General features: G+C 39.6%; 2 protein-coding genes and 1 pseudogene across 2 annotated transcripts; 1 reads left to right on the top strand and 2 right to left on the bottom strand.

Annotated features, from left to right (window-relative positions):
• Positions 1–311: 311 nt before the first annotated feature.
• Positions 312–2,079, top strand: LOC103111613 (interleukin enhancer-binding factor 2-like; annotated as a pseudogene).
• A 185-nt stretch (positions 2,080–2,264) lies between these two features.
• On the bottom strand, positions 2,265–3,215 carry LOC103113389 (olfactory receptor-like protein DTMT). The gene has a single exon (XM_007522922.2). It carries the CDS (start codon positions 3,213–3,215, stop codon positions 2,265–2,267), a length of 951 nt encoding a protein of 316 aa, XP_007522984.1.
• A 16,921-nt stretch (positions 3,216–20,136) lies between these two features.
• LOC103113378 (olfactory receptor-like protein DTMT) lies at positions 20,137–21,081 on the bottom strand. The gene has a single exon (XM_007522911.1). The coding sequence runs from the start codon at positions 21,079–21,081 to the stop codon at positions 20,137–20,139; it is 945 nt and encodes a 314-aa protein (XP_007522973.1).
• Positions 21,082–25,633: the final 4,552 nt, after the last annotated feature.

The following is a 25,633-nucleotide window of genomic DNA, read 5'->3' as shown; positions in this document are numbered from 1 at the left end:
ACATAGTAAATGGGAAGATACTTTTCACTGCAAAGATTTTGATAGAAGCAAAGCACTGATATAGTTTAGACAAGTAGATTTATTTAATAAGATAATAGGAGGCACTATACATTCTTTGAGTACAATAGACACCAACATTACAGGAGCATTTCTTCAACGTAGAATAATAACCATCGAGTGTTCAATATATGTCAACCAAGACACAGTGGTAAATCAAAGAGGTACAATGGTTTTTCCAGTTGTGGCTCCTGGGAGGAGAGGGGCCACTGGTGTGGTAGGTATGGTTACCATTGTTAGGGGTTTAGGGCATCATGAGAGGCGACAGAGGCCGCTGTAGATGCAGGCGCTTCAGGTCCAGGGGTGGCCCAGGAGGAGGGTTCAGGCCCTTTGTGCCCCACATCCCATATGATTTCTATTTGTGTGAGCTGACCTTCCCCATGGTCAAGCCAGCACCCGATGAAACATCCTTCCGTGAGGCCTTGCTGAAGAGAAATCAGGACCTGGCTCCTTCTTCTTCTTCTAGCGTTTGCCCTTCTTCCATAGCCAGTCAACAGGTCAGGTTGAAAGCTGTCAGGAGTTGCTTGTTGCTGGCTTTGAAAGTGACTGGGATCCATGTGGATTCAGTCGGCTAGGAAGGATCGTGAGTACCCATTCATTGGGGAAACTGACAATCCTTCCTAGCCGACCTGGCTCCTAATTCTGCTGAACAGGCCTCTATCCTCTCTCTGGTGACAAAAATAAACAATGTGATTGACAATTTGATTGTGGCTCCAGCATCGTTTGAAGTGCAAATTGAAGAAGTTTGACAGGTTGGGTCAGATAAAAAGGGAACAATGACTATAGGACACAATGTGGCTGACCTGGTGGTGATCCTAAAGATTCTGCCAACATTGGAAGCTGTTGCTGCCTTAGGAAACAAAGTTGTGGAAAGCCTTAGAGCACAGGATCCTTCTGAAGTTTTGATCATGTTGACCAATGAGACCGACTTTGAGATTAGCTCTTCAGATGCTACAGTGAAGATTCTCATTACAACAGTACCACCCAATCTCCAAAAACTGGCCCCAGAACTCCATTTGGATATCAAAGTGTTGCAGAGTGCCTCAGCAGCTATCCAGCATGCCCGCTGGTTTGACGAAAATGCTTCTCAGTCCACAGCTAAAGTTCTCATCAGACGGCTGAAGGACCTGAGAATTCATTTTCCTGGTTTTGAGCCCCTCACACCCTGGATCCTTGACCTACTTGGACATTATGCTGTGATGAACAACCCCACTAGGCAGCCTTTGGCCTTAAATGTGGCATACAGGCACTGCCTGCAGATTCTGGCTGCAAGGCTGTTCCTGCCAGGGTCAGTAGATACTGTTGACCCCTGTGAGAGTGGCAACTTCAGAGTACACACAGTGATGACCCTAGAGCAGCAGGACATGGTCTGTTACACAGCTCAGACTCTGGTCCAGATCCTCTCACATGGTAGCTTTAGAAAGATCCTTGGCCAGGAGGGTGATGCCAATTATCTTGCTTCTGAAATATCTACCTGGGATGGGGTGATAGTAATTCCTTCACAAAAGGCATATGAGAAGCCACCAGAGAAGAAGGAAGGAGAGGAAGAGGAGGAGAATACAGAAGACCACCTTGAGTAGAAGAGGAGGAGAGCATGGAGACTCAGGAGTGATTGCCCTTCTCTTCAACCTCTTTCTTACCCAAGAAGACTGAAGCTTTAGCTAACCACCACTGGGATGTTTGTGGCATGGTGGCATTTCTGAGGAATGAGGGTGGGGTGGGGACAGTGAGGAAAGTGAAAACTATAGAAGGGAGTATTATTCCACTGAGTTCTGAGACTCCATGACAGCTTCCTAGAAGTTTCCCAGATGAAAATAGGTCTAGTTTTTATGCCATCTGCCTATATGGAAGCAGGATACCAACTGTTGCTAGTATTTTAGAGTCCCCTGAACATGGAAACTTCTCTCAACCAGTACTTTGTTGTTGGAAATGCTGTGACTTTTAGTGCCTGGAAATTAATTTTTCTTTTTTCTAAGAAAAAAATATTAAAGTAATACCTAGTAGGGCTCTTAGCCTTGTTTTTACTTGAAAAAAAAAAAGAGGTACAATGGACTTTTTACTAGTGACATTTGGAAAGCCCCTCCTGAAAGTGTGTGTGATGGAGGCTGAAGGAGCAGTGCTGAAGTTAGGTTTCACTAGAATATTCAGAATACAATTCATTATGATTGTTATACCTACTGTTTGAAATCATACTTTAATCTTTACACTCACTGTCCCAGAGAAAACTGAACAGTCTGCTTTGAAAAAACTCTTCTCAAAGCTCCTTTTATGTCCTGATTCCTCAGGCTATAAATAAAGGGGTTCAGCATGGGAGTCACCACAGTGTACATAACAGCCATGACAGTCTCCTTGACAGTAGAGTTGCTAGATGAAGGGCACAAATAGAGACCAAAGATTGTCCCATAGAAGAGAGACACAACAGAGAGGTGGGAGCCACAGGTGGAGAAGGCCTTGCGGATGCCTCTGGCTGAAGGAACCTTGAGGATGGAGGAGACAATTCGTACATAGGATGAAAAGATTAATAGAAATGGAACAACAATGACAAGTCCTCCCAAGATAAATATCACCATTTCATTTATCTGAATGTCAGAGCAGGCCAACCTCAGCAGAGCTGACATGTCACAGAAAAAATGGGGAACCACATTATCAGCACAGAAAGATAACCGAGCCATGAGCAGAGTATGCAACAAAGAAATGAAAGTGGTCAGCACCCAGGACAGCACCACCAGGGAGAGGCAGAGCTTTGGGCTCATGATGGTGGTGTAGTGCAGAGGGAAGCAGATAGCCACATAGCGGTCATAGGCCATGACCACAAGGAGAAAGCTCTCCACATCTGCAAAAAACAGGAAGAAGTACATCTGGGTCAGGCAGCCAGCATAGGGGATGGAAGGGACTTGACTCTGCATGTCCTGCAACAATTTGGGAATAGTCACAGAGGAAAAACAGAGGTCAGAGAAAGACAGGTTGCTGAGAAACATATACATGGGCGTGTGGAGGTGGGAGTCCAAGTAGATGAGGATGATGATGAGCAGGTTTCCCAGGAAGGTGGTAAGATACATGGCGAGGAAGAGGGCATAGAACAAGTCTCGCTGATCTGGTTCAATGGGCAGGCCCAGGAGAAGGAATTCAGAGATGACAGTTTGGTTTCCCATGTTCATGTTGCTTTCTCATTTTACCCTTTAAAAATAAAAAAATTTCCATAAACGTAAGAGCCTATGCATACACATATGCATGTACATTGCAAATATTTAAGCATGCTTTAAAGTAAAATGCCAATGAATTATAAATTTTATGTTCAGTACTTTATTTGTTATCCCCCAAATAAATGAACAAATACAAGTGTTTATAAAATACATATGAAGCCTGCATATGTATAGAAATATCTCTGCAAATCCATATGAAATTAGTCATATTCAATCATACTCCAGAGTTCTATAAGAATTCCTGTAATTATACCATGAATAGTGTCAGATCAGTGTGATTTATTATTAGGTAGGAAGCAGTCAAATAAAATAACTTTTGTAGGGGCCAGCTGGTGGAGCACTTGGTTGAGCCCACATGTTATAATGCAAAAGGACATGGGTTTGAGCCCTGGTTCCCACTTGCAAGGGGAAAGCTTTGCATGTGGTGAAGCAGTGCTGCAGGTGTCTCTCTGTCTCTCTTCCTCTCTATTTCTCCTTTCCCTCTCAATTTCTGATTGTTTCTGTCCAATAAATAAAGATAATAAAAATTAAAAAATAAAAATTACCTCTAGTATTCCTTTAACATGGGTATGTAAATAATATATGAACCACAAAACTAGTTGTCATCCTTTATTACTAATGAACAATAATAATAGTGATGATGACAGTTATAGTGGTCAGAATACTAATAATGATGTTGATGGGTGATAGAGATAATCAGGCCACAGAAACATTTGTCAGTATTTGCTTTTGCCAAATACAGGAATAAATGTTTAATATGAACTGAATTCACTTCTCATGGCAATATTATGAGACAAGTGCTTTTAGTTTTACTTTTTAGATTAAAAATTGAGATTATACTTGTTAAGTAACTTGTTCATAGTGCTACAACTTTTAACCAAAGACCAGGAACTGAAGCTAAACATTTTAACTTTAGAACTAAACATTAAACCAAAGATGCTTCCAGAACTGCTTATATACTGCAAGTTAGTGTGTATTATCTAGAAAAAATGACTTACGGGTGGGGAGCACAGACAGAATTGAACCCAAAAAGATGCTTTGAAGCGAATCTAACCAAGGAGGAAACTGTTAAAAGAAGTAGAGGATGACACAAAGAAATGGAATAATATCCATTGTTTATGGATTGGAAGAGTAAATATTATCAAAATGACCATCCTTCAAAAGCAATCTGTAGGGAGTCAGGCGGTAGCGCAGAGGGTTAAGCGCAAGGACCAGCGTAAGGATCCCGGTTTGAGGCCCTGTCTCCCCACCTGAAGGGGAGTCTCTTCACAAGTGGCTTTCTCTGCCCCTGTCTGTCTTCCCCCCTCTCCATTTCTCTCTGTCCTATCCAACAATGAGAACATCAATAACAACAATAATAACAACAACAGTAAAACAACAAGGGCAACAAAAGGGAATAAATAAATATTTTTTAAAAAGCAATTTGTAGAACCACTTTATCTCACCAGAAACAAAAATCAACTCCAAATGGATCAAAGACCTAGATGTCAGACCAGAAACATCAAATACTTAGAGGAAAACATTGGTAAAACACTTTCCCACCTACACCTCAAGGACATCTTTGATGAATCAAACCCAATTGTAAGGAAGACTAAAGCAGAAACAAACCAATGGGACTACATCAAATTGAAAAGCTTCTGCACATCCAAAGAAACTATTAATCAAACAAAGAGACCCCTCACAGAATGGGAGAAGATCTTCACATGCCATACATCAGACAAGAAACTAATCACCAAAATATATAAAGAGCTCAGCAAACTTAGCACCAAAAAAGCAAATGACCCCATCCAAAAATGGGCAGAGGATATGAACAAAACATTCACTACAGAGGAGATTTAAAAGGCTAACAAACATATGAAAAACTGCTCTAGGTCACTGATTGTCAGAGAAATGCAAATTAAGACAACCACCTCACTCCTGTAAGAACGGCATACATCAAAAAGGACAGCAGCAACAAATGCTGGAGAGGTTGTTGGGGACAGAGGAACCGTTCCTTTTACATTGCTGGTGGGAATGTAAATTGGTACAGCCTCTGTGGAGAGCAGTCTGGAAAACTCTCAGAAGGCTAGACATGGACCTTCCATATGCTCCAGTAATTCCTCTCCTGGGGTTATACCCCAAGGACTCCATAACACCCAACCAAAAAGAGATGTGTACTCCTATGTTCATAGCAGCACAATTCATAATAGCTAAAACCTGGAAGCAACCCAGGTGCCCAACAACAGATGAGTGTCTGAGAAAGCTGTGGTATATATACACAATGGAATACTAGGCAGCTATCAAGAACAATGAACCCACTTTCTCTGACCCATCTTGGACAGAGCTAGAAGGAATTATGTTAGGTGAGCTAAGTCAGAAAGATAAAGATGAGTATGGGATGATCCCACTCATCAACAGAAGTTGAGTAAGAAGATCTGAAAGGGAAACTAAAAGCAGGACCTGACCAAATTGTAAGTAGGGCACCAAAGTAAAAACCCTGTGGTGAGGGGTAGACATGCAGCTTCCTGGGACAGTGGGGGGTGGGAATGGGTGGGAGGGATGGGTCACAGTCTTTTGGTGGTGGGAATGGTATTTATGTACACTCCTAGTAAAATGTAGTCATATAAATCACTAGTTAATTAATACGAGAGGGGGAAAATTAATTGTATGTCTTGAAGTTTTTCAAAACACAAACTGAATCTTTTCAATATATAGGCTGTGTAATTGATATGTTGACTCTGTCAAAAGCCTAGACCAAGTAGATCAGAAGCAACCAATAGCACAGCTATATACAAGATACTGGGTACTGTACAACAAACCCTAACAAAAGGACTTTTCAAAGTTAACCCAATTACCAAATAATGTGATGATAACATTAACTATTGATTGTCTTTTTGAACGCTCAGACAGCAGGAACCTCACATCTCCACTACAGAGCCCCTACTTCCCCCAGTCCTGGAACTATTGGATAGGGTCCACTTTCCCGTATGCTTCTCCCAATCCATATCAAATAATATTGCATCTGCCGATCATAACCTAAACAACACAACGATTGCCACCTCAACATGCTTCACTTCAGACTCTGTCCAGAGACTTCACATGTGGAAAGACAACCCTTCAGCTTCATTACTCAGGTGAGACCTTTCCTTTCATAGTATATTCTAATTCCATCTCAGGTGGTTCACTTTCTAACAAAGTCCCAAAACCTAGATGTACACCATTTTCTGTGAGAGAGAGCATATGTTCACACGTATCCGTAAACTACTGCAAAATATATACCTGAAAGCAGAAGTACACTAGAGTTTGCAGTGAGTACCCCCCTAACACTTCCTTTCCACTATTCCAAGCTTTGGGTCCATGATTGCTCAACAATTTGTTTGGCTTCTTATGTTAACTCTCTTTTCAGTCACCAGGTTCCAGATGTCATCAGGATGCCGGCCAGGCTTCCCTAGACTGAAGACCCCACCAATGTGTCCTGGAGCTCTGCTTCCCCAGAGACCCACCCTACTAGGGAAAGAGAGAGGCAGACTGGGAGTATGGACTGACCAGTCAATGCCCATGTTCAGCGGGGAAGCAATTACAGAAGCCAGACCTTCTACCTTCTGCATCCCACAGTGACCCTGGGTCCATGTTCCCAGAGGGATAGAGAATGGGAAAGCTATCAGGGGAGGGGGTGGGATATGGAGATTGGGTGGTGGGAATTGTGTGGAATTATACCCCTCCTACCCTGTGGTTTTGTTAATTAATCCTTTCTTAAATAAAAAAAATTTTTTAAAGGTAAAAAAAAATAAAAAGCAATTTGTAGATTCAACACAATCTCAATCAAAAGTTAATGAAATAACATTCTTGAAGAAAATTGAATAAATTATCCAAAACTTTGTGTGGAAGCACAAAAATCCTCAAACATATAAAACACTCTTGGGAGGTGAAATGGAGGCATTATATTCCCTGACTTCAGTTTATACTATACACAAAGCAATAGTAATTAAAACAGTGTCATCTTAGAGTGGGGGAGATAGCATAATCATTAGGCAAAGAGAGTCTCATGCCTGAGGATCCAAAGTCCCAGATTCAATTGCCTGCACCGCTATAAGCTGAGCAGTGTTCTGGGGAAAAAAAGAGAGAGAAAGGAAGAAAGAAAGAAAGAAAGAAAGAAAGGAAGAAAGCCTTGGGGGGGGGGTTGAATCCAGAATTCTGCTGGGGGAGAAGACTGGGCAGCTGATGATTTGTATCAAGGGTGAGAACTTCAACTTCAATTAACCCATACCTATGACCATGGCAGAACTGTGGTGGTTAGTTACTGTTGGAGGGGGGTAGGGGTACAGGATTTTGGTGGTGGAAGTGGTATGGAATTATACTCCTATTATAATCTTGTAAATCACTATTAAATCATAAGTAAAAAATATTTTTAAAAAGGAAAAAAGTGGGCAAAAGATTTGAGATAACCATTTTCTAAAGAAGACATATGAATCAATGTTCCCCTTCTTAATAATGACAGAAACAGAAATCAAAAGCACAATGAACAGCTTACAACAACAAATCAAAAACTGACAGGTGTTCCTGAGGATGTGGAGAAAAAGGAACTCCAGTACTTTGTTAGTGAGAATGAAACTGGTGCATCCTCTATGGAAAGCGAGACAGAGAGTTTTCAAACAAATCAAATACAAATACCGTATGGTCTAGCAATATCATTACTTGGTATATATCCAAATAACACGAAAATGCTGAGAGGAAAACAAAATTTCACAGAAACTTTAGTCATAGCATCTAGTATTGAGAGACTCAAGTGTATTATCAACAGAAGACAGGATAAGCAAATTATGCCATATTCATTTAAATGATGTGCCATGTAGCAACAACAACAACAAAAGAGTTAACTATGGTTCAGATAACTGTACCAGGCAATCTAAAAGATCAGCATTAAAGAATTACAAATGATGTCAAAATGATTCATGATGTTGTGTACATTTACTAAAATGTTATTTTCAACATGTAATATTTCTCAGCTTGAAGTAGTCACAGTCATGTGCTCAGTAATTACATGTGGCTGGTGGCTACCACATTGGATACAGATCTAATATATAGCCCCCCCGAATATTCTGTAACAAATTAAAATGGAATGTAAAAAAATAAATGTGACTGAGGAAGTGGCATAAAGTAATTCAGATTCAAAATAGAGTTCTGTAATTCTGTTTCTATGAAGTTCATTTGATGACACATATTATCTATGATGACAGAAACCAGGTGAGTTACCCAGTGGTCCACACTGACTGGGATGATGTCTAGGGAATAAATGCTTCAGATCAGGGACTCACTTGTAGTCCTCAGAGTTGCTTTTTGTACTCCAGTGACTCCAGATTCATTTCTCCATGTAAAGTTCGGAGTGTTCTAGTACTTCTGGAAGAAATGGGTCATTTATTTTCTAGGAGAGCTTGTCTAATTCTTGTTTTTCATGAAAGCTAGATACTCAGCTGAATTTTTCCTCAATTTAATTTAATTGGCTTCATGTGGTCTAGAAACTATCAAAATATCTGATGTACCATTTTCTGTTTTCCAACACTACTACTTAAATAATTTTAACTCTATTTACTTACTTATTTTTATCTGTATTTGTTTACTGGATAGAGACAACCAGAAATCAAGAGGAAAGGGGGTGATAGAGAGGGAGAGAGGGAGAGACAGAGAGACAGAGAGACTGAAAGATGCCTGCAGCACTGCTTCACCACTAGCAAATCTTTCTCCCTATCACTTATCAGCCTTTTGGCTAAGATCAAGTATAGCAAAGCCTTCTCCCTGAAGGTGGGGACTGAGGGCTCGAACCTGGGTCCTTGTGTATTGTAACATGTGTGCTCAACCAGGTGCACCACAACCTAGCCCCCTTAACTTTATTTATTACACATAAGAGAGTTTCTTTTTTTAAATTTTATTTATTTTGATAGATCAAAGAAAAACTGAGGGAGACAGACAGAGAGACATCTGCAGCACTACTTCACCCCTTGTGAAGCTTTCACCCTTTTAGTATGGACCAGGGACTTAAGCCTGGGTCCTTGTGCATGGTAATATGTGCACTTAACCAAGTGCACCTCCACTTGGCCCCCATATGAGATAGTTTCAAGTGAGACAGAGAGAAACAAGCCAGAGCACCATTCCAGCATATGCAATGCTTGCAACTGAACTGGGAACTTTGGGTATGAAAGTCCGGTGCTCTACCAGTTGGGCTGTCTCTAAGCCACACTTAATTTTTTTATACATTCCATTTCAATTGGTACAGAATTTTCCAGGGGGAGGCTATAACTTAGATCTATATTGCTTAACCCATTAGTTACCAGCCACATGTAACTGGTGAGCACACATCTGTGACTAGTTCAAACTGAGATTATATGTGGAAAAGACACACTGTATTTTTTAAAAGAAAATAGATGTATACCATATCATTAATAACTTTTAATACTGATTATGTGTTGAAATGATATCTTGAATATATTGGCTTAAATAAATGTTATTATTCTGTTTATTTTCTAGTTTTTATTGGGGGGATTAATGGTTTACAATAAATACAGGTTTTGATACATTGTGTAAATTTTCTCAGTTTTCTGCAAGACACTCTCACCCCCAGCCTGAGTCCTCCTCCAATATCATGCACCGAGCCCTGAGAGCTCCCCCTCCCTGCCCACCAGAATCCTTTCCTTTGGGGCAATACACCAGATCCAGTCCTGAGAGCTCCCCCTCTCCCTGCCCACCAGAATCCTTTCCTTTGGGGCAATACACCAGATCCAGTCCTGAGAGCTCCCCCTCCCTGCCCACCAGAATCCTTTCCTTTGGGGCAATACACCAGATCCAGTCCAAATTTAACTTCGTGTTTCCCCTTTTTGTTCTTATTTCTCAATTTCTATTTATGAGCGAGATCATCCCATAGGCATCCTTCTCTTCTGGCTTATCTCATTACACTTGATTCTGTCAAGCTCCATTGAAGGTGAGGTAAAGAAGGAGAATTAATCATTTTTAAAAAATTGTTTTATATTATCTTTATTTATTTGTTGGACAAAGACAGCCAGAAATTGAAAGGGCAGAGAGAGAGAGAGAGAGAGAGAGAGAACACTGTTTCACCACTTATGAAACTTTCCTCCTGTAGATAGGGACCAGAGGACTGAACCTGGGTCCTTGTGCATTATAACATGGCTTCACTCATATATGGAATATTGAAAACTGAAGCAAAAAAATTGAAAAATAAATATTAGCCAAACTACCTGAAAACTATGGTGACTATCAGAGGGAAAGGAGAATACAAGAGTTTGCTGGTAGGGGTGGTGAACTATACACACATGTAAGTGGGTGTGAAAATACACCCCTGAAATCTTATAATTGTGTGAATCATTGTTATGTTGCTAATAATAAGAATTATTATTCATAAGAAAAACCCAGGTCTGGGTTCTATCACCATCACCCATCAATACCTACATCCTTCTCACTGTCTTCTCTCAGTACTTGATTCCAAAGAAATGTCCTATTATTTGCTTGCCATCCAGCTTATAATATTTCCTTATTCACTCACCTAGGTGGATAGATATGGTGAAGGAGATATGATCTAAGCCTGTGTTCTATGAATGCCTCAGAAGGAGCCATTTGACTCCCTGGCACTGTTCACACTGCACACAGTGGCATAAAGGTCTGAGTTACTGAGGATTAGAAGATAGGACATGTTTTTCTTACCATATACAAACAATCATATCTACCCCCAAGGTTCTGAACTCCCCATTCTTGTCAATGGAAGTACTGGAAAGATGTTCCCTCCACTTTTATCTCGGCTTAATACAAACTACAACATTAATATTACCCATCCCCATATGAAAATCATATCCTTTTCACTTTGAATACTTTGTTGATCCTAGGGGTGTTAATCTGAAAAAGTAGGAGTTAGAAGGGAATAAGATTGAGATAGAAATTCTGTGAATATCAGAGGAAGCAAACAGTTCAAGTTAGAATTCCAGTATGCCATGCACAGTATTAAAGTACCAGAATCCTGGAGTCAGTCAGCTCAAGAGCACCTGACTGTACTCATATCAGCTCCATAGTTTCAGTCAAGGAATTTAGACTCTCTTAGTTTGAATCCTCTCATTGCCATTTTTGCAAAAGGGAAAGTAAATCCCATGTAAAAATAAGAACTTGCAAATTGTACCCCTCTTATCCAATGGTCTTATGAATCATTACTAAATGAAAAAAGAAAAAAGACTTGCCATAGAGTGAGACCATGTTTGGCTATAGTAACAGTAAGTTCTGAGTTATGGATGTAGCCTTTTTTCTATGATCATACCACCCAGTAAATCCAGGGTCTTGATGCTAACAGAGAAGTTATGGAGGGGTGTCATGGAAGAAACTAGTGGCCCAAAGGAGAGATTAAACTTTAACAGCAAGAATTTTTTCTCAAGTTATAACTATAAGTAGTTTAAAAATATTGGTATTAGGGCAACCTGAGGAGCATAAAACAACTGGCTTCTGGGAAAGAAGTTTTCAGATGTAGTCTTACACTGTGTTTACACCTCACTACTAAGCTTATTTGTCAGAGTCCCAGGGAAGTCAGATTCCATCATTTACTGATCTATGGTCCTGGCAAATTGCTGAACTATCCCAAGCTTACTTATACCTCTCATCAATGACTCTTACATACTTTGTGGAAGTATGGATTTGAAGTGACTATTGTTTGTGCTGCATAAAGAGTTCTGTAAGCATACAATTTATTGTTATTAAAATCTGTGGTGATTCCAGGTAGAGTCTGGAGAAGGGAATCCCTACCGAGAAGGCAAACAATAAAAAGAATGACTTCTAAATCACACTGCAAGAAATGCATCAGAAAATTATGAAATCCACAAATTAGTGAAAAGGGAACTTAGAACATGAACCCACTCTGGACTCCTTGTCTTACCCAGCTTGTCTCAGTGAGGCTTGATTTCTGATTGCTATTTCCATGTCGTGCATTTCCAGCCAGAGACCCTGCTATTGTCTTGACTCCTCTCTTCTACAGTGCCCTGACCCCTGGGATCCCTGGATCCCAAAGAAACTCATTAGTAACACCCTGGTACTTTGCTCCCACCCCTTGCATTTCTAAATCTGAGCCACATTTATGAGTAATAATATCCAGAGAGAGATTTCTGGTCATGTCTGGTCTGCTATTTGAAGCTTTCCCAAACCATCACAGCAAACACTAGCATCTTCCATCTCTATATGCTGCTGCATAGTATCTGATCTTCAGCAATAGCTGTCAGGATGACTAGATAAAGAAGTTGTGGGAAATCTACTCTGAAACACATGAGCATGAAAAAACGGAAGTAAACAATCTGTCTCTAAGACTTTGTGAGAACTATGGTGGTCATTATTGGGAGGGTGGGGCACAGAACTTTAGAGTGAGTGTGGTGTGGGATTTATACCCTGTAATCTTAGAACCAGAAATTTAAAAATTACTTGTACAATGACTGTCAGAATCAGCACTTGGTCTGTAGCACTTGATCGAAACAATTTTGTGGTGTCCAATAGTTACTTCCATGTACATCAGCTATCTATTTCCAACCAAATTCAAGCTCCACAGTAGTAAGTAATGTGTAGATTGATTCACCTAGGAAATACTTGAGCCATTATCTCATTAATACATTTAAAATAAATATTTGCCATATTTATGTACAAGGCACCGAGCCACATAGGAAAAACAGTAGCCAAGGTAGACATAGTCTCTGCTTCCTCAAGGTTTAGAATATATCTGGCAAATATGATAAAGAGTCTACTGAGTGTTACTACCAAGTGTTACAAACTTCATCACAGGGAAACACAAGAGATAACACTCTCAGATCTCATACTATATTAGAGCACTACTGTAACCAAAAATGCCTGGCACTGGGATAGAAACAGACACACCGACCAGTAGAATAGAATTAAGAGCCCTGAAACAACCTCTTACGGACAACAGGGGAACCAAAATATCAAAAGGGAAAAGGAGGTGAATAGAGCATGAAGGACCTTGGAAGGGAAAAAGGTGAATATTAAAGCTGGAGAGACAGACCAAACCAGGTGGGCACATAAGCTAAAGTCAAAAACTAACATTTTACACAGAAATCCATTCAAATAGGTTCAGATATTACAGGCAGAGGAGGCACATAAAATAAATTTGCATGTTTAGATATGGGTCTATGACTTTTGTATCTATAGTGGATTGGAAGCATTTGAGACCAAAGGTAAAACACTTAACATCAAAGATTTTTGTATATTTGCTTTAATTTTTATAGTGACTTAATAGTGATTTACAAGGGCATAATAGGGATATAGTTCCATAATATTTCCACCATAAAAGTTCCGGCTGTGACTGCACATCTTAAAGACCTAGAAGGACAGAAATCACTAAAGTTAGGGCAGAAATAAATAACATTGAAAATAATAAAAACCATACAAAAGATCAACAAAAGTAAATGTTGGTTCTTCAAAAGAGTGAACAAAATCAGCAAACCTTTAGCCTGAGTCACAAAACAAAAAAGGGAGAAGACCCAAGTAAATTGGATCATAAATGAATGAGAAGATATCACAACAGACATCTCAGAAATTCAACATATTATGTGAGGCTTCTATGAACAGCTATATGCCACCAAGCTAAAGAACCTGGAAGAAATGGATGATTTCCTAGATACCTACCAACTTGCAAAACTAAGTAAAGAGGAACTAGATAACATGAACAGGCCCATCACAGCTAATGAAATTGAAACAGATTTTTTTTTTTAATCAAAAACCTTCCCAAGAATAAAAGTTCTGGACCAGATGGTTTTACAAATGAATTCTACAAAACCTTCAAAGAAGAACTAATACCTCTACTTTTAAAAGACACTGTCATTCTCCCTTCCAGCTTCTATGAAGCCAACATCACTTTGATACCAAAAGCAGACAGGGACACAACCAAAAAAGAAAACTACAGACCAATATCTCTGATGAACATAAATGCTAAAATATTGAACAAAATTCTAGCCACCTGGATACAGCAGTATATTAAAAAGATTGTTCATCATGACCAAGTGGGCTTTATCCCAGGCATTCAAGCTTGGTTTAACATGCGTAAATCAATCAACATGATCCACCACATCAGCAAAAGCAAGACCAAAAACCACATGGTCATATCAGTTGATGCAGAGAAAGAAAGCCTTTGACAAAATACAACATCTCTTTATGATCAAAGCACTACAAAAATGGTAATAGATGGAAAATTCCTGAAGATAGTGGAGTCTATATATAGCAAACCTACAGCCAACATCATACTCAATGGTGAAAAACTGCAAGCATTTCCCCCTCAGATCTGGTACTAGACAGAGCTGCCCACTAACACCATTAATATTCAACATAGTGTTGGCAGTTCTTGCCATAGCAATCAGGCAGGAGCAAGGAATTAATGGGATACAGATTGGAAGAGAAGAAGTCAAACTCTCTCTATTTGCAGATAACATGATAGTATACACAGAAAAACTTAAGGTGTGGTCCGGGAGGTGGCACAGTGATAAAACTTTGGACTCTTAAGCATGAGGTCCTGAGTTCTATCCGGCAGCACATGTACAAGAATGATGTCTGGTTCTTTCTCTCTCCTCCTATCTTTCTCATTAATAAATAAATAAGATCTAAAAAAAAAAAAGAAGCAAAACTTAACATTTATAAAAAAGAAAAAAAAGGGCCCGGGAGTTAGCACAGTGGCTAAAAAAGAAAAAAAGAAAAACCTAAGGAATCTAGCAAGAAGGTTTTGGAAATCATCAGGCAATACAGCAAGGTGTCAGGCTACAAAATTAACATTCAAAAGTCAGTGCCATTCCTCTATGCAAAACTAAATTAGAAGAAGATGAAATCCAGAAATCAATTCCTTTTACTATAGCAACAAAAACAATAAAATCTCTAGGAACCAACTTAACCAAAGAAGTGAGACTTATATAATGAAAATTATGAGTCACTCCTCAAGGAAATTGAAAAAGACACAAAGAAGTAGAAAGATATTCCATACTCATGGGTTGGAAGAATTAACATCATCAAAATGAATATACTACCCAGAGCCATCTACAAATTTAATGCTATCCCCATCAAGATCCCAACCACATTTTTTAGGAGAATAGAACAAATGCTACATATGTAGAATAGAACAAATGCTACAAATGTTTATCTGGAACCAGAAAAGATCTAGAATTTCCAAAACAGTCTTAAGAAGAAAGAACAGAACTGGAGACATCACACTCCCAGATCTCAAATTGTATTATAGGGCTGTTATCATAAAAACTCCTTGGTACTGGAATATGAATAGATACAATGACCAGAGGAATAGAATTGAGAGCCCAAAAATAAGCCCCACACCTATGGACATCTGATCTTTGACAAAGGTTCCCAGACTATTAAATGGGGAAAGCAGAGTCTCTTCAACAAATGGTGTTGGAAACAATGGGTTGAAACATGCAGATGAATGAAACTGAACCACTATATTTCACCAAATACAAAAGTAAATTCCAAGTGGATCAAGGACCTATATGTTAGACCAGAAACTATCAGATACTTAGAGGAAAATATTGGCAGAACTCTTTTCTGCATAAATGTTAAAGACATCTTCAATGAAACGAATCCAATTACAAATAAAACTAAGGCAAGCATAAACCCATGGGACTACATCAAATTAAAAGGCTTCTGCATATCAAAAGAAACCACTACCCAAACCAAGAGACCCCTCACAGAATGGGAGAAGATCTTTACATGCCATACATCCACAAGAGGCTAATAACCAGAATATATAAAGAGCTTGCCAAACTCAACAACAGGAAAACAAATGACCTCATCCAAAAATGGAGGGAGGGCATGGACAGAATATTCACCACAGAAGAGATCCAAAAGGCCAAGAAACACATGAAAAATGTTCCAAGTCTGATTTTCAGAGAAATGCAAACAAAGACAATAATGAGATACCACTTCACTCATGTGAGAATGTCATACATCAGTAAAGGTAACAGCAGTAGATGCTAGAGAAGTTGTGGGCTCAAAGGAACTGCTGGTGGGAATGTCAATTGGTCCAACCTCTGGGGAGAACAGTCTGGAGAATTCTCAGAAGGCTAGAAATGGACCTACCCAATGATCCTGCAATTCCTCTCCTGGGGATATATCCTAAGGAACCCAACACACCCATCCAAAAAGATCTGTGTACACATATGTTCTTAGAAGCACAATTTTTAATAGCCAAAACCTGGAAGCAACCCAGGTGTTCAACAACAGATGAGTGGCTGAGCAAGTTGTGATCTATATATACAATGGAATACTACTCGGCTATTAAAAATGGTGACTTCACCGTTTTCAGCCATTCTTGGATCTTGAAAAATTCATGTTAATTGAAATAAGTCAGAAACAGAAGGTTGAATATGGGATGATCTCACTCTCAGACAGAAGTTGAAAAACAAGTTCAGAAAAGCAAACACAAGTAGAATCTGAACTGGAGTTGGCATATTGCACCAAAGTAAATGACTCTGGGGTCTGGGTGTATGTGTGTGTGTGGGGGAGGATACAGGTCCAAGAAGGATTATAGAGGACCTAGTGGGGGTTGTATTGTTATGTGGAAAACTGAGACATGTTATGCATGTACAAACTATTGTATTTACTGTTGAATGTAAAATATTAATTCCCCAATAAAGAAATTTAAAAAAAAAAGAACTTTCTGGAGAACATAGTGCTTCTACATCTGACTTTCAGCTGGAAACTCATTTTTGGGTAGCAGTATTATCTGATATCTCTCTTTCTCTCCCTCTCTTTTTTCTTTTTTGATAGAGACAGGGGAGATAGATAGGTGATAGACTGACCTGCAGCACTGCTTCACCACTCATGCAGCTTCCTCCCTGCAAATAGAGACCAGTGGTGTGAACCCAGGGCTTTGCACATTGCAATGTGCTCTGAACCAGGTGCACCACTGCCCTGTCTTTATCTGACCTTCTGTGACATCTTCAGCTATAAATATTGTATCTTCAGGGCTCAAATCAACTCTTTTATTTAAAAAATATTTTTATTTGTTTTATACTGAGAGAAAAGAGAGAGATGAGAGCATTGCTTGTTCCGGCATTCATTATGTTCTACTTAGTATATATGTATATAAAAAAAATTCCTGCTGTCACTATCCCCCAAGGATAACCACCACAGTTCTTGCTCTTTCTCTCTCTCTGTCTCTCTCTCTTGGGCTTGGTGCTAGCACTAAGAATCCATAACTCCCAGCAGCAGCTGGCTACCTGTCTAATTATCTATCTATCTATCTATCTATCTATCTATCTATCTATCTATCTACCAATCTGTCTTTCAGGTTCTTGGACAGATCCTTGCACCACCATAGTACTCTTAAAGTCTCCGAGATGGGTTGGATATTGTTTTTCCTTTTGTTTTTATTTTGTTTTGTTTTTGGTTGGTTGGTTGTTTCAAAAAATTGACAAAGTTTTTTGGAGGCTACTATATGACATGCAGGGGAAGAATAATGGAGATGATAGGTTAAATTTTAATGGTGAAAGTAGATATAAAGAACAGTTGTTGTTTGAGACATTTGGAGTGATATTTCCAGAAATTAGTGACATAAGGAGTAAAGGAAAGGGAGGTACTGAACGCATCCACATAGACATTACCCTAGCATTCTGCTGCTATGATTGATGTGAAGACATAATCCAGCCAAGCAAGGAGTTAATGAAAGAACTAGATAAAAATTAATTTATAATGGTAAAATAATGGTAAGGAGAATTTTAACATAACTAATCAAAATTTAAGTGTTAGGACAATATATACGCGTAACATGTTTTATCTATTAGTTCAATATCAAACTACAAGGAAATAGCCTTAAAGCAAACAAATTTCATTACAGTTATAAAGGAGATAAAAAAAATTCAACACAGATATGAGAATACATCAAACAAGTGTGATATGATGGATAGAGAATCATCTGAACATTTGAGTAGAAGTAAATAAGTAAAGCCCATTGAACATAATAGAGTCCAGAAACAGATCTATAGCTTAATGGTCAAATAACTTTAAAAAATGCCAATGTGGGAGTCTGGCAGTAGCACAGCAGGTTAAGCGCAGGTGGCCCACAGCGCAAAGACTGGAGTAAGGATCCCAGTTCGAACCTCTGGCTCCCCACCTGTAGGGGAGTTGCTTCACAGGCAGTGAAGCAGGTCTGCAGGTTTTTATCTTTCTCACCCTTCTCTGTCTTCCCCATCTCTCTCCATTTCTCTCTGTCCTACCCAACAATGATGACATCATCAACAACAATAACTACAATAATAAAACAACAAGGGCAACAAAAGGGAAAATAAATAAATAAATAAATATTTTTTAAAATGCCAATGTAATGTAGTATAGGAGAGGACAGTGCTTTATAACTTACTATCTTAAAAGAAATTGGACATAGGGTGAATAATTTAGAAGAAATAAACAAGTTATTAGACTGTACAACATCCCCAACTTGAGTGAGAAGAAATTCCAAAAGACCAATAACAAGTCAGAAAATCTTCAAAACACAAACCCAGGCTCAGATGGCTTTACCAATGAAGTCTGCTAAATCCAACACCTACTTTGCTCAAGATTTTCCAAGACATTTTTTTAAAGTTGATTCACCAAAGTAAATTTTATGAGTTTCATATCAGTCTGCCAACAAACTGACATGAAATCACACACACACACACACACACACACACACACACACACGTGAAAACTATAGAACATAGATATAAAGATCTTCAACAAAGATTCGGGATCTAAGTAGCAATGGTGGAATAAAATAATGGTTTGGTGGAAGGTGAAACATACTGACACCAATCTTTTAAAAATATACCTTTATAAAAACAACAGTTCTATAAGTCAACACTCTCCCAACAAAGTTATACTGAAGTTGGGGTAAAGAAGAAGAAAAAGCTATGATTTAAAATGAAAAAAAAAAAAAGAAGCCATAAAATACACACAAGAAAACATAGCTGATACGCTTATGGACATTGATCAAAGTGATGTCTTCGGAAACACACTCCGGAAAGGAAGGCTGGCAGGTAACTCTCTCTGTAGAGAGGGCATGTTATCATACCCTGGTTTGAATCCTAAGTCACCACACTGGAGGATCTGCAGGAGAGAAGTTTCCTGAGCAGAGAAATAGTGCTATGGTGCCTCTCCTTCTGTCTCTCCCCCTGCCCTGTGTCTCTCACACTCTACCTAGCAAACAGAAAAAAATGTCTTTGGGAGCAACTGGGTTGTGCAGGCAATGAGCCCCAGAAATAACTCTAATGCCAAAAAATAAACAAACAAACAAACAAAACAAAACAGGGAGAGTATTTCTCTTACAAGATCCTCTCAACCTGCCCCCCCCCAAAGATTCTTTTAGTAAATGGTTAGAAAAACAATCATTCTGATAGATCAGAAAACATAATATATTTAGATACATATCAATGATAATCAGAGAGGGGAAATGTTAGGGTCTAAGATAGTAGAAAAACATGTACAGGAGAGGTACTACAAAACAATTACAAGGAGACTAGGTTAAGATGTTTGAATCTTATTCAGTATTATTGATGTGAGCATTTTAAAAAGTAGTATAAAATATTACCACTATCGTAACAGAGTTCTGGCATAAAAATGTATATGATAAAGATTAATAATATAAGGCATAAAGATATTTTAAAACTATAGCTCTTAATCTGTGCTTTTCTGGGACTCCTGGTGGAAACAACAAGGATCAACTAGTTAGCAGTCACCAAGCCCTTCACTAATGGATGTAGGCAACTCCATTTCTTCTCTTATACATTTTGAACAACTATGTCACATGGGAATTAAATAGTTTACAAGTGAGGGAGAAAGTTTGGAATAATGTTCCAACATTAGAAATCTCAAGTGTTTACCATTACATATGAAAGGGAATTTTTTTTCTACAACAGGCTTTTCTGAAGGCCCCTTTTATGTCTCTGTTCCTCAGGCTATAGATGAAGGGGTTCAGCATGGGGGTCACAACAGTGTACATCATGGCCATGACAGTCTCCTTCACAGCTGAATTGTTAGCTGATGGACATAAATAGAGACCAATAATTGTTCCAAAGAACAATGACACCACAGTGAGGTGAGAGCCACAGGTGGAGAAGGCCTTGCGGATGCCCCGAGAAGAAGGGACTCTGAGAATGGAGCACAGGATTCGTGAATAGGACATGAGGATGAGGAGGAATGGGACAACAACAACAAGTCCTCCAATAAAAAGGATCACCAATTCATTGACTTGAGTGTCAGAGCAGGCCAGCTTCAGGAGAGCAGACAGATCACAGAAAAAGTGGGGAATGACATTGTCCTCACAAAACCACAATCGGGCCATGAGCAGGGTGTGCAGCATGGCATGGAATGTGGTCAGCACCCAGGACAGCACCACCAGGGAGAGGCAGAGCTTTGGGCTCATGATGGTGGTGTAGTGCAGAGGGAAGCAGATGGCCACATAGCGGTCATAGGCCATGGCCACAAGGAGAAAGCTCTCCAGGTCACCAAAAAACAAGAAGAAGTACATCTGTGTTAAACAGTCAGCATAGGGGATGAATGGAACTTGGCACTGCATGTCGTGCAGCAATTTGGGCATCGTGACAGAGGAAAAGCAGAGGTCTGAGAAAGACAGATTGCTGAGGAACATATACATGGGCGTGTGGAGGTGGGAGTCCAAGTAGATGAGCATGATGATGAGCAGGTTTCCCAGGACGGTGGTAAGATACATGGCCAGGAACAGGACATAGCACAGAGGCTGCTGTTCTGGTTGGATGGGCAGTCCTAGAAGGATGAATTCTGAGAGGATAGTTTGATTCCTTTTTGACATGTTGAGTCCAATCTTTTTAGGATGTTGAAGTGTTCACTGAAAGTTGACTTTAAAAAAAGATTTTTTTTACTATATGCCATTTATTGGGATAAAGATAATTGTTTATTTTATTATTTTCTTTTTATTTAAGAAAGGATTAATTAACAAAACCATAGGGTAGGAGGGGTACAATTCCACACAATTCCCACCACCCAATCTCCATATCCCACTCCCTCCCCTGATAGCTTTTCCATTCTCTATCCCTCTGGGAGCATGGACCCAGGGTCATTGTGGGAAAAGAAGATATTTCTATGATACATGATCTATTAAGAATTCTGAAAAAATACATTATATTACTATCATCATAATGATTACTCTAATTCTCTATAATCAGGATCTCAGCAATGAAAAAAATTATGTATTTTCTTTGTTCTTTAGCACATAATATTCAAGACACTCCAAAAATCATTTGTTTTAGATAAGATCCCATCATAAGTCATGATTTATGCAGTCATTCTTTTAGTCCCTATTGCACTGGCTCTCCATATCAATAAAAGGAACTCAGGTGCTCCATCCATAAGTCTGAGACTATCGTTTTGGTGGCTCCTTTCTCTCATCAACATTATTCAGTTTGTCAACATGCATATCAAATATGTATTTTTCTTTTTTCTTTTAAGCAGAGCACTGCTCAGCACTGGTTTATGGCAGTGCAGGGAACTGAACCTAGGACTTTGGAGCCTCAGACATGAGAGACTCTTTGCATAGTCATTATGCTATCTATCCCCTTGAATATATCCTGAAACTTTTTTTTAAAACTTTACTAGAAGGTTAATGGATAATTACAGTAGCATTATTGATATCAGTTTCCCATCTCTCCATGGTAAGTGTCTGAAAAGCACTGTCACTCACAACTTAGATCCTTTTGCACCAGGACCTCAAAGCCAACCCCCAACACCCTGGCCACCTCTTTCCTCCTCTTCAGGGGATTCTAAACTACAAAGATGATAAAAGCCTACTTTAAGAGTTCACTATGTTGAAATTACACAATCTTATGAGAGTATATTTCAGAGTAGTCGTATTCATGAATGTATTGCTGATTAAAAGGTTGTACTGGTGAATATTAATCAAAATAGTCCTAGTGCATGGAGAAGTCTTGGTAGTAGAAAGGGGAGAGTAGGGCTAACTTAACTAAAAAGCTTCTGCAGAACATTATACAGTTTAGGAAATCCATACCTTCAGGTTGGGAGGATACTAAGGGAAGAGCTCGATCACCCTCTACCCAACTTACCCAGTTCATCTAAGGGTGATTCCAGAGCCCTGACCCCCAAGTCCCGAACCCCTTTTTTCACTAAAGCAGGCATTTAGTCATCACCTTTATCTATGACATGCTTCCTCACCTCTCCCATTCTACATAGCCCTGGACCTAAGGGACCCTGGATCCCAGAGGAGTCCAGATCCTAGAGGAACTCATTAAAAGTAACGTAATTACTTAGGACTTATCTAGGACAAATTGTCTCAGAGTCCTAGAACTGTGAGTTAATCCAGTCACTGATCACATCTGAATATATTTTGGAGGAAGATGGGGTGGAGAGCTTATGTATGGACATTAATCATTGTTTAAAATGAATAGACAGTAGTCTTTTTGTGGATGGATCCTACATTTTGAGGGATAACAGAACATTGGAGAAACCATAAATACAAGTAGGGACAAGAATGAGTATCCTAGACTATTTTAAGACTATGGAAGACTGTTTTGCTCCTTGGTCAATGAGAAACTATCAATGGTATTTGTGCCATGTTCCAAGAAAATACATTTGCGTAATATTCCAGTGTGGCAGAATCTCTCACTACAATCCAATTGCCTACACTATATCCCAGGATACGGATAAAACTGCATTTTATAATGACCTGTTATCTATGCCGTAATCAAATGCAGATATGTAGAAAGGATGGCAATATAATAGAAACTCTCCCAAGTTATTAAATCCTTCTCAAACCAAGATAGAAAAAAATAGGGGCAAGATGGTGTCACATCTGGTTGAGCACACACCTTACTATGCTCAATGTCGCAGGTTTGAGTCCTCACTCCCCACCTGCAGGGGGGATGTTTCATAAATGGTGAGACAGGCCTGCAGGTGTCTATCTTTCTCCCTCTCTATTTCCCTCTGCCCTCGCAGTTTCTCTCTATCCTATCAAATAAAGAGAAGAAAGAAAGAAATAAAGAAAGAAAGGAAGGAAAAGAAAGGGTATAAATGGCCACTAGGAGTTGTGGAATCATAGTGCTGGCAACCAAGCCCCTGTGATAACCCTGGTGTCAAAAAGTAAAATAAAATAAATTAAAACTTATATGCATATCACCGAGGTAAGTATAGTTCCTTAATTTTCTAGGAAAACTCTTAAAAACATCCTGCTACTGCTGTTATATCTACCACTCCCCCAAAGTAGCATATTGTCTCCTAGTTTTCAAACTTTCTATTCTGCAGTTAACCATAACATATTGGTGGAGAGCCACAGTGGAGTATGACTATTGATTGAGGTTTACCCATGTATTGAACATGGACATCTGAAGGTCTCTCTCTATTCCCTTCCCCTTCCAATACAATTTCTGTCTATTGTCTTCTCTGGTGCAACACATAAAGATTGTCTACACACTTCCAAGTAATTCTGTTTTTACATTCTTATGCCTTGTTTTCATGGTGTTATTTTCTCTTTCATTTTTATGTCTTAGTTTTACAATGTATATCCAAGCAAGCAGAATACTAAGAACAAATGTTATCAACTACTTTTGAGTTATTTTTAAATTTTTTAAATTTTTATTTATAAAATGGAAACACTGACAAGACCATAGGAAAAGAGAGGTACAATTACACACAATTCCCACCACCAGAACTCTGTATCCCATCCCTTCCCTTCATAGCTTTCCTATTCCTTAACTCTCTGGGAGTAAGGACCCATAGTTACTATGGGAACAGAAGGTAGAAGGTCTGACTTCTGTAATTGCTTCCCCGCTGAACATGGGCCTTGTCAGGTCAATCCATAATCCCACCCTGTCTCTCTCTTTCCCTAGTGGGGCAGAGATCTAGGGAAGCAGGATTACAGAACACAGTGGTGGGGATGTCTGCCCTGGCAAGTCCAGTTGGCATCATGGTAGCATCTGGAACCTGGTGGCTGAAAAAGAGTTAAGATAGAAAGCAGAGCAAATTGTTGACTAATTATCAACTAATTGTTGACTAATTATCAACCTAAAGGCTGGAATATTGTGAATGAAGATTTAGGGTCTCCATTTTGGAAAAAGCTAGTAGGTCTATTGTAGGATGTTCCAAGGGGCCCATGACATTACTAGGTTTTACCTGCTCCTGCCATCTAAAATGCAGGCAGCCTAAGTTATTGTCTGAGGGGATGGTGTCATAGTTTGAAAGAAAAAAACAGAAAGCTGGATCAGGGAAGAGAGTAGCTCCCTGATATGGGGGAAATGGGGAAAGTATATAAATATTGTTAGCTGTAAACCCCCACCTGTTTGATCTGAGGCCCATATTCAGCACAGGAGCCTATGTAACCTCTGCATCCCTGTAAGTCTGAGTTCACATACCATGGTCATGGCTATGAACATTTCAGGCTGAGCCAATTTCAGGACCCATCATCTTCAGGTAATAGGCAGAGCATGCTGTTGTTAAAATTTCGGCGGCTCCAGCCGGCCGGGCTAGCTTCACGGGCGGGTAACAGAGACGCGGAGACAACGGCTGGGCAGGGAAGCTGTATTTCTTTATTCAGGAACAACGATTCATAAACTAAACCAAACTAATGACCAAACAGAACTCTGCTGTCTCTTTGCGGCGTCGCAAGCACTCTCTCTTACTCTCGAACTCAGGAACCCCTCTCACAAGCACTCTCTCTAACTCTCGAACTCAGAAACTCTTCAACTCTGGAACTCAGGAACCCTCTCTAACTCTCCAACTCTGAAACTCTTCAACTCTGGAACTCTGGCGGGGTTCTTTCGGGGCGGGGCCAAGCAGGCCCACGAAACTAACTGGACTGATCCAATTCTCTTGGCAGGGGAGGGCTAGAACAAACCAATGTAAAGCATATGACAGCATGCTATCCAACCTTCCTTTGGAGAATGGAACATTCCCTACCAAGTTGATCCACATTGAGGGCCAGGGTTGATAGGGGCCCACAGAGGGGTTCATTATGTTGTTCTTGATGGGGATCACTAATGACAATGGTGAAAGGGATTGGTTAGAGATCTAGGTCCATCATGTCTGTGTGGGAATCACGAGACTCCCTGACTGTGGCCCCAGGTGATGGGGTGACCTGGTAATTCATCATTAAAGTATGACAGTCTCTTGCCTTTATTCAGCTTTTGTAGTCCTTACTTTGTCTGACAAGGTTAGCTTTGGAGTGACTGAGGGATGTGGAATAGGAAGTAGGTGAGGAGGATACCTAGGACTAAGTAGAAACTATTTCATTAGGTACTTTATGGTGTCTTTTTAGGTCTTTCTGCTTGCTTGCTACATTTATTGACTCACTGTAAACTACTGTGCACTTATGCTTTAAGGTATATGTCTTCCCCCCA

Source organism: Erinaceus europaeus, chromosome 12 (assembly GCF_950295315.1).
Source record: "Erinaceus europaeus chromosome 12, mEriEur2.1, whole genome shotgun sequence".
NCBI classification, from domain to species: domain Eukaryota; kingdom Metazoa; phylum Chordata; class Mammalia; order Eulipotyphla; family Erinaceidae; genus Erinaceus; species Erinaceus europaeus.
This window is presented reverse-complemented; position numbering and strand designations above follow the sequence as displayed.

Excerpts from the sequence above, each read along its gene's own strand:
- LOC103113378 (XM_007522911.1), bottom strand. The coding sequence starts at position 21,081 with ATGTCAAAAAGGAATCAAACTATCCTCTCAGAATTCATCCTTCTAGGA.
- LOC103113389 (XM_007522922.2), bottom strand. The coding sequence starts at position 3,215 with ATGAACATGGGAAACCAAACTGTCATCTCTGAATTCCTTCTCCTGGGC.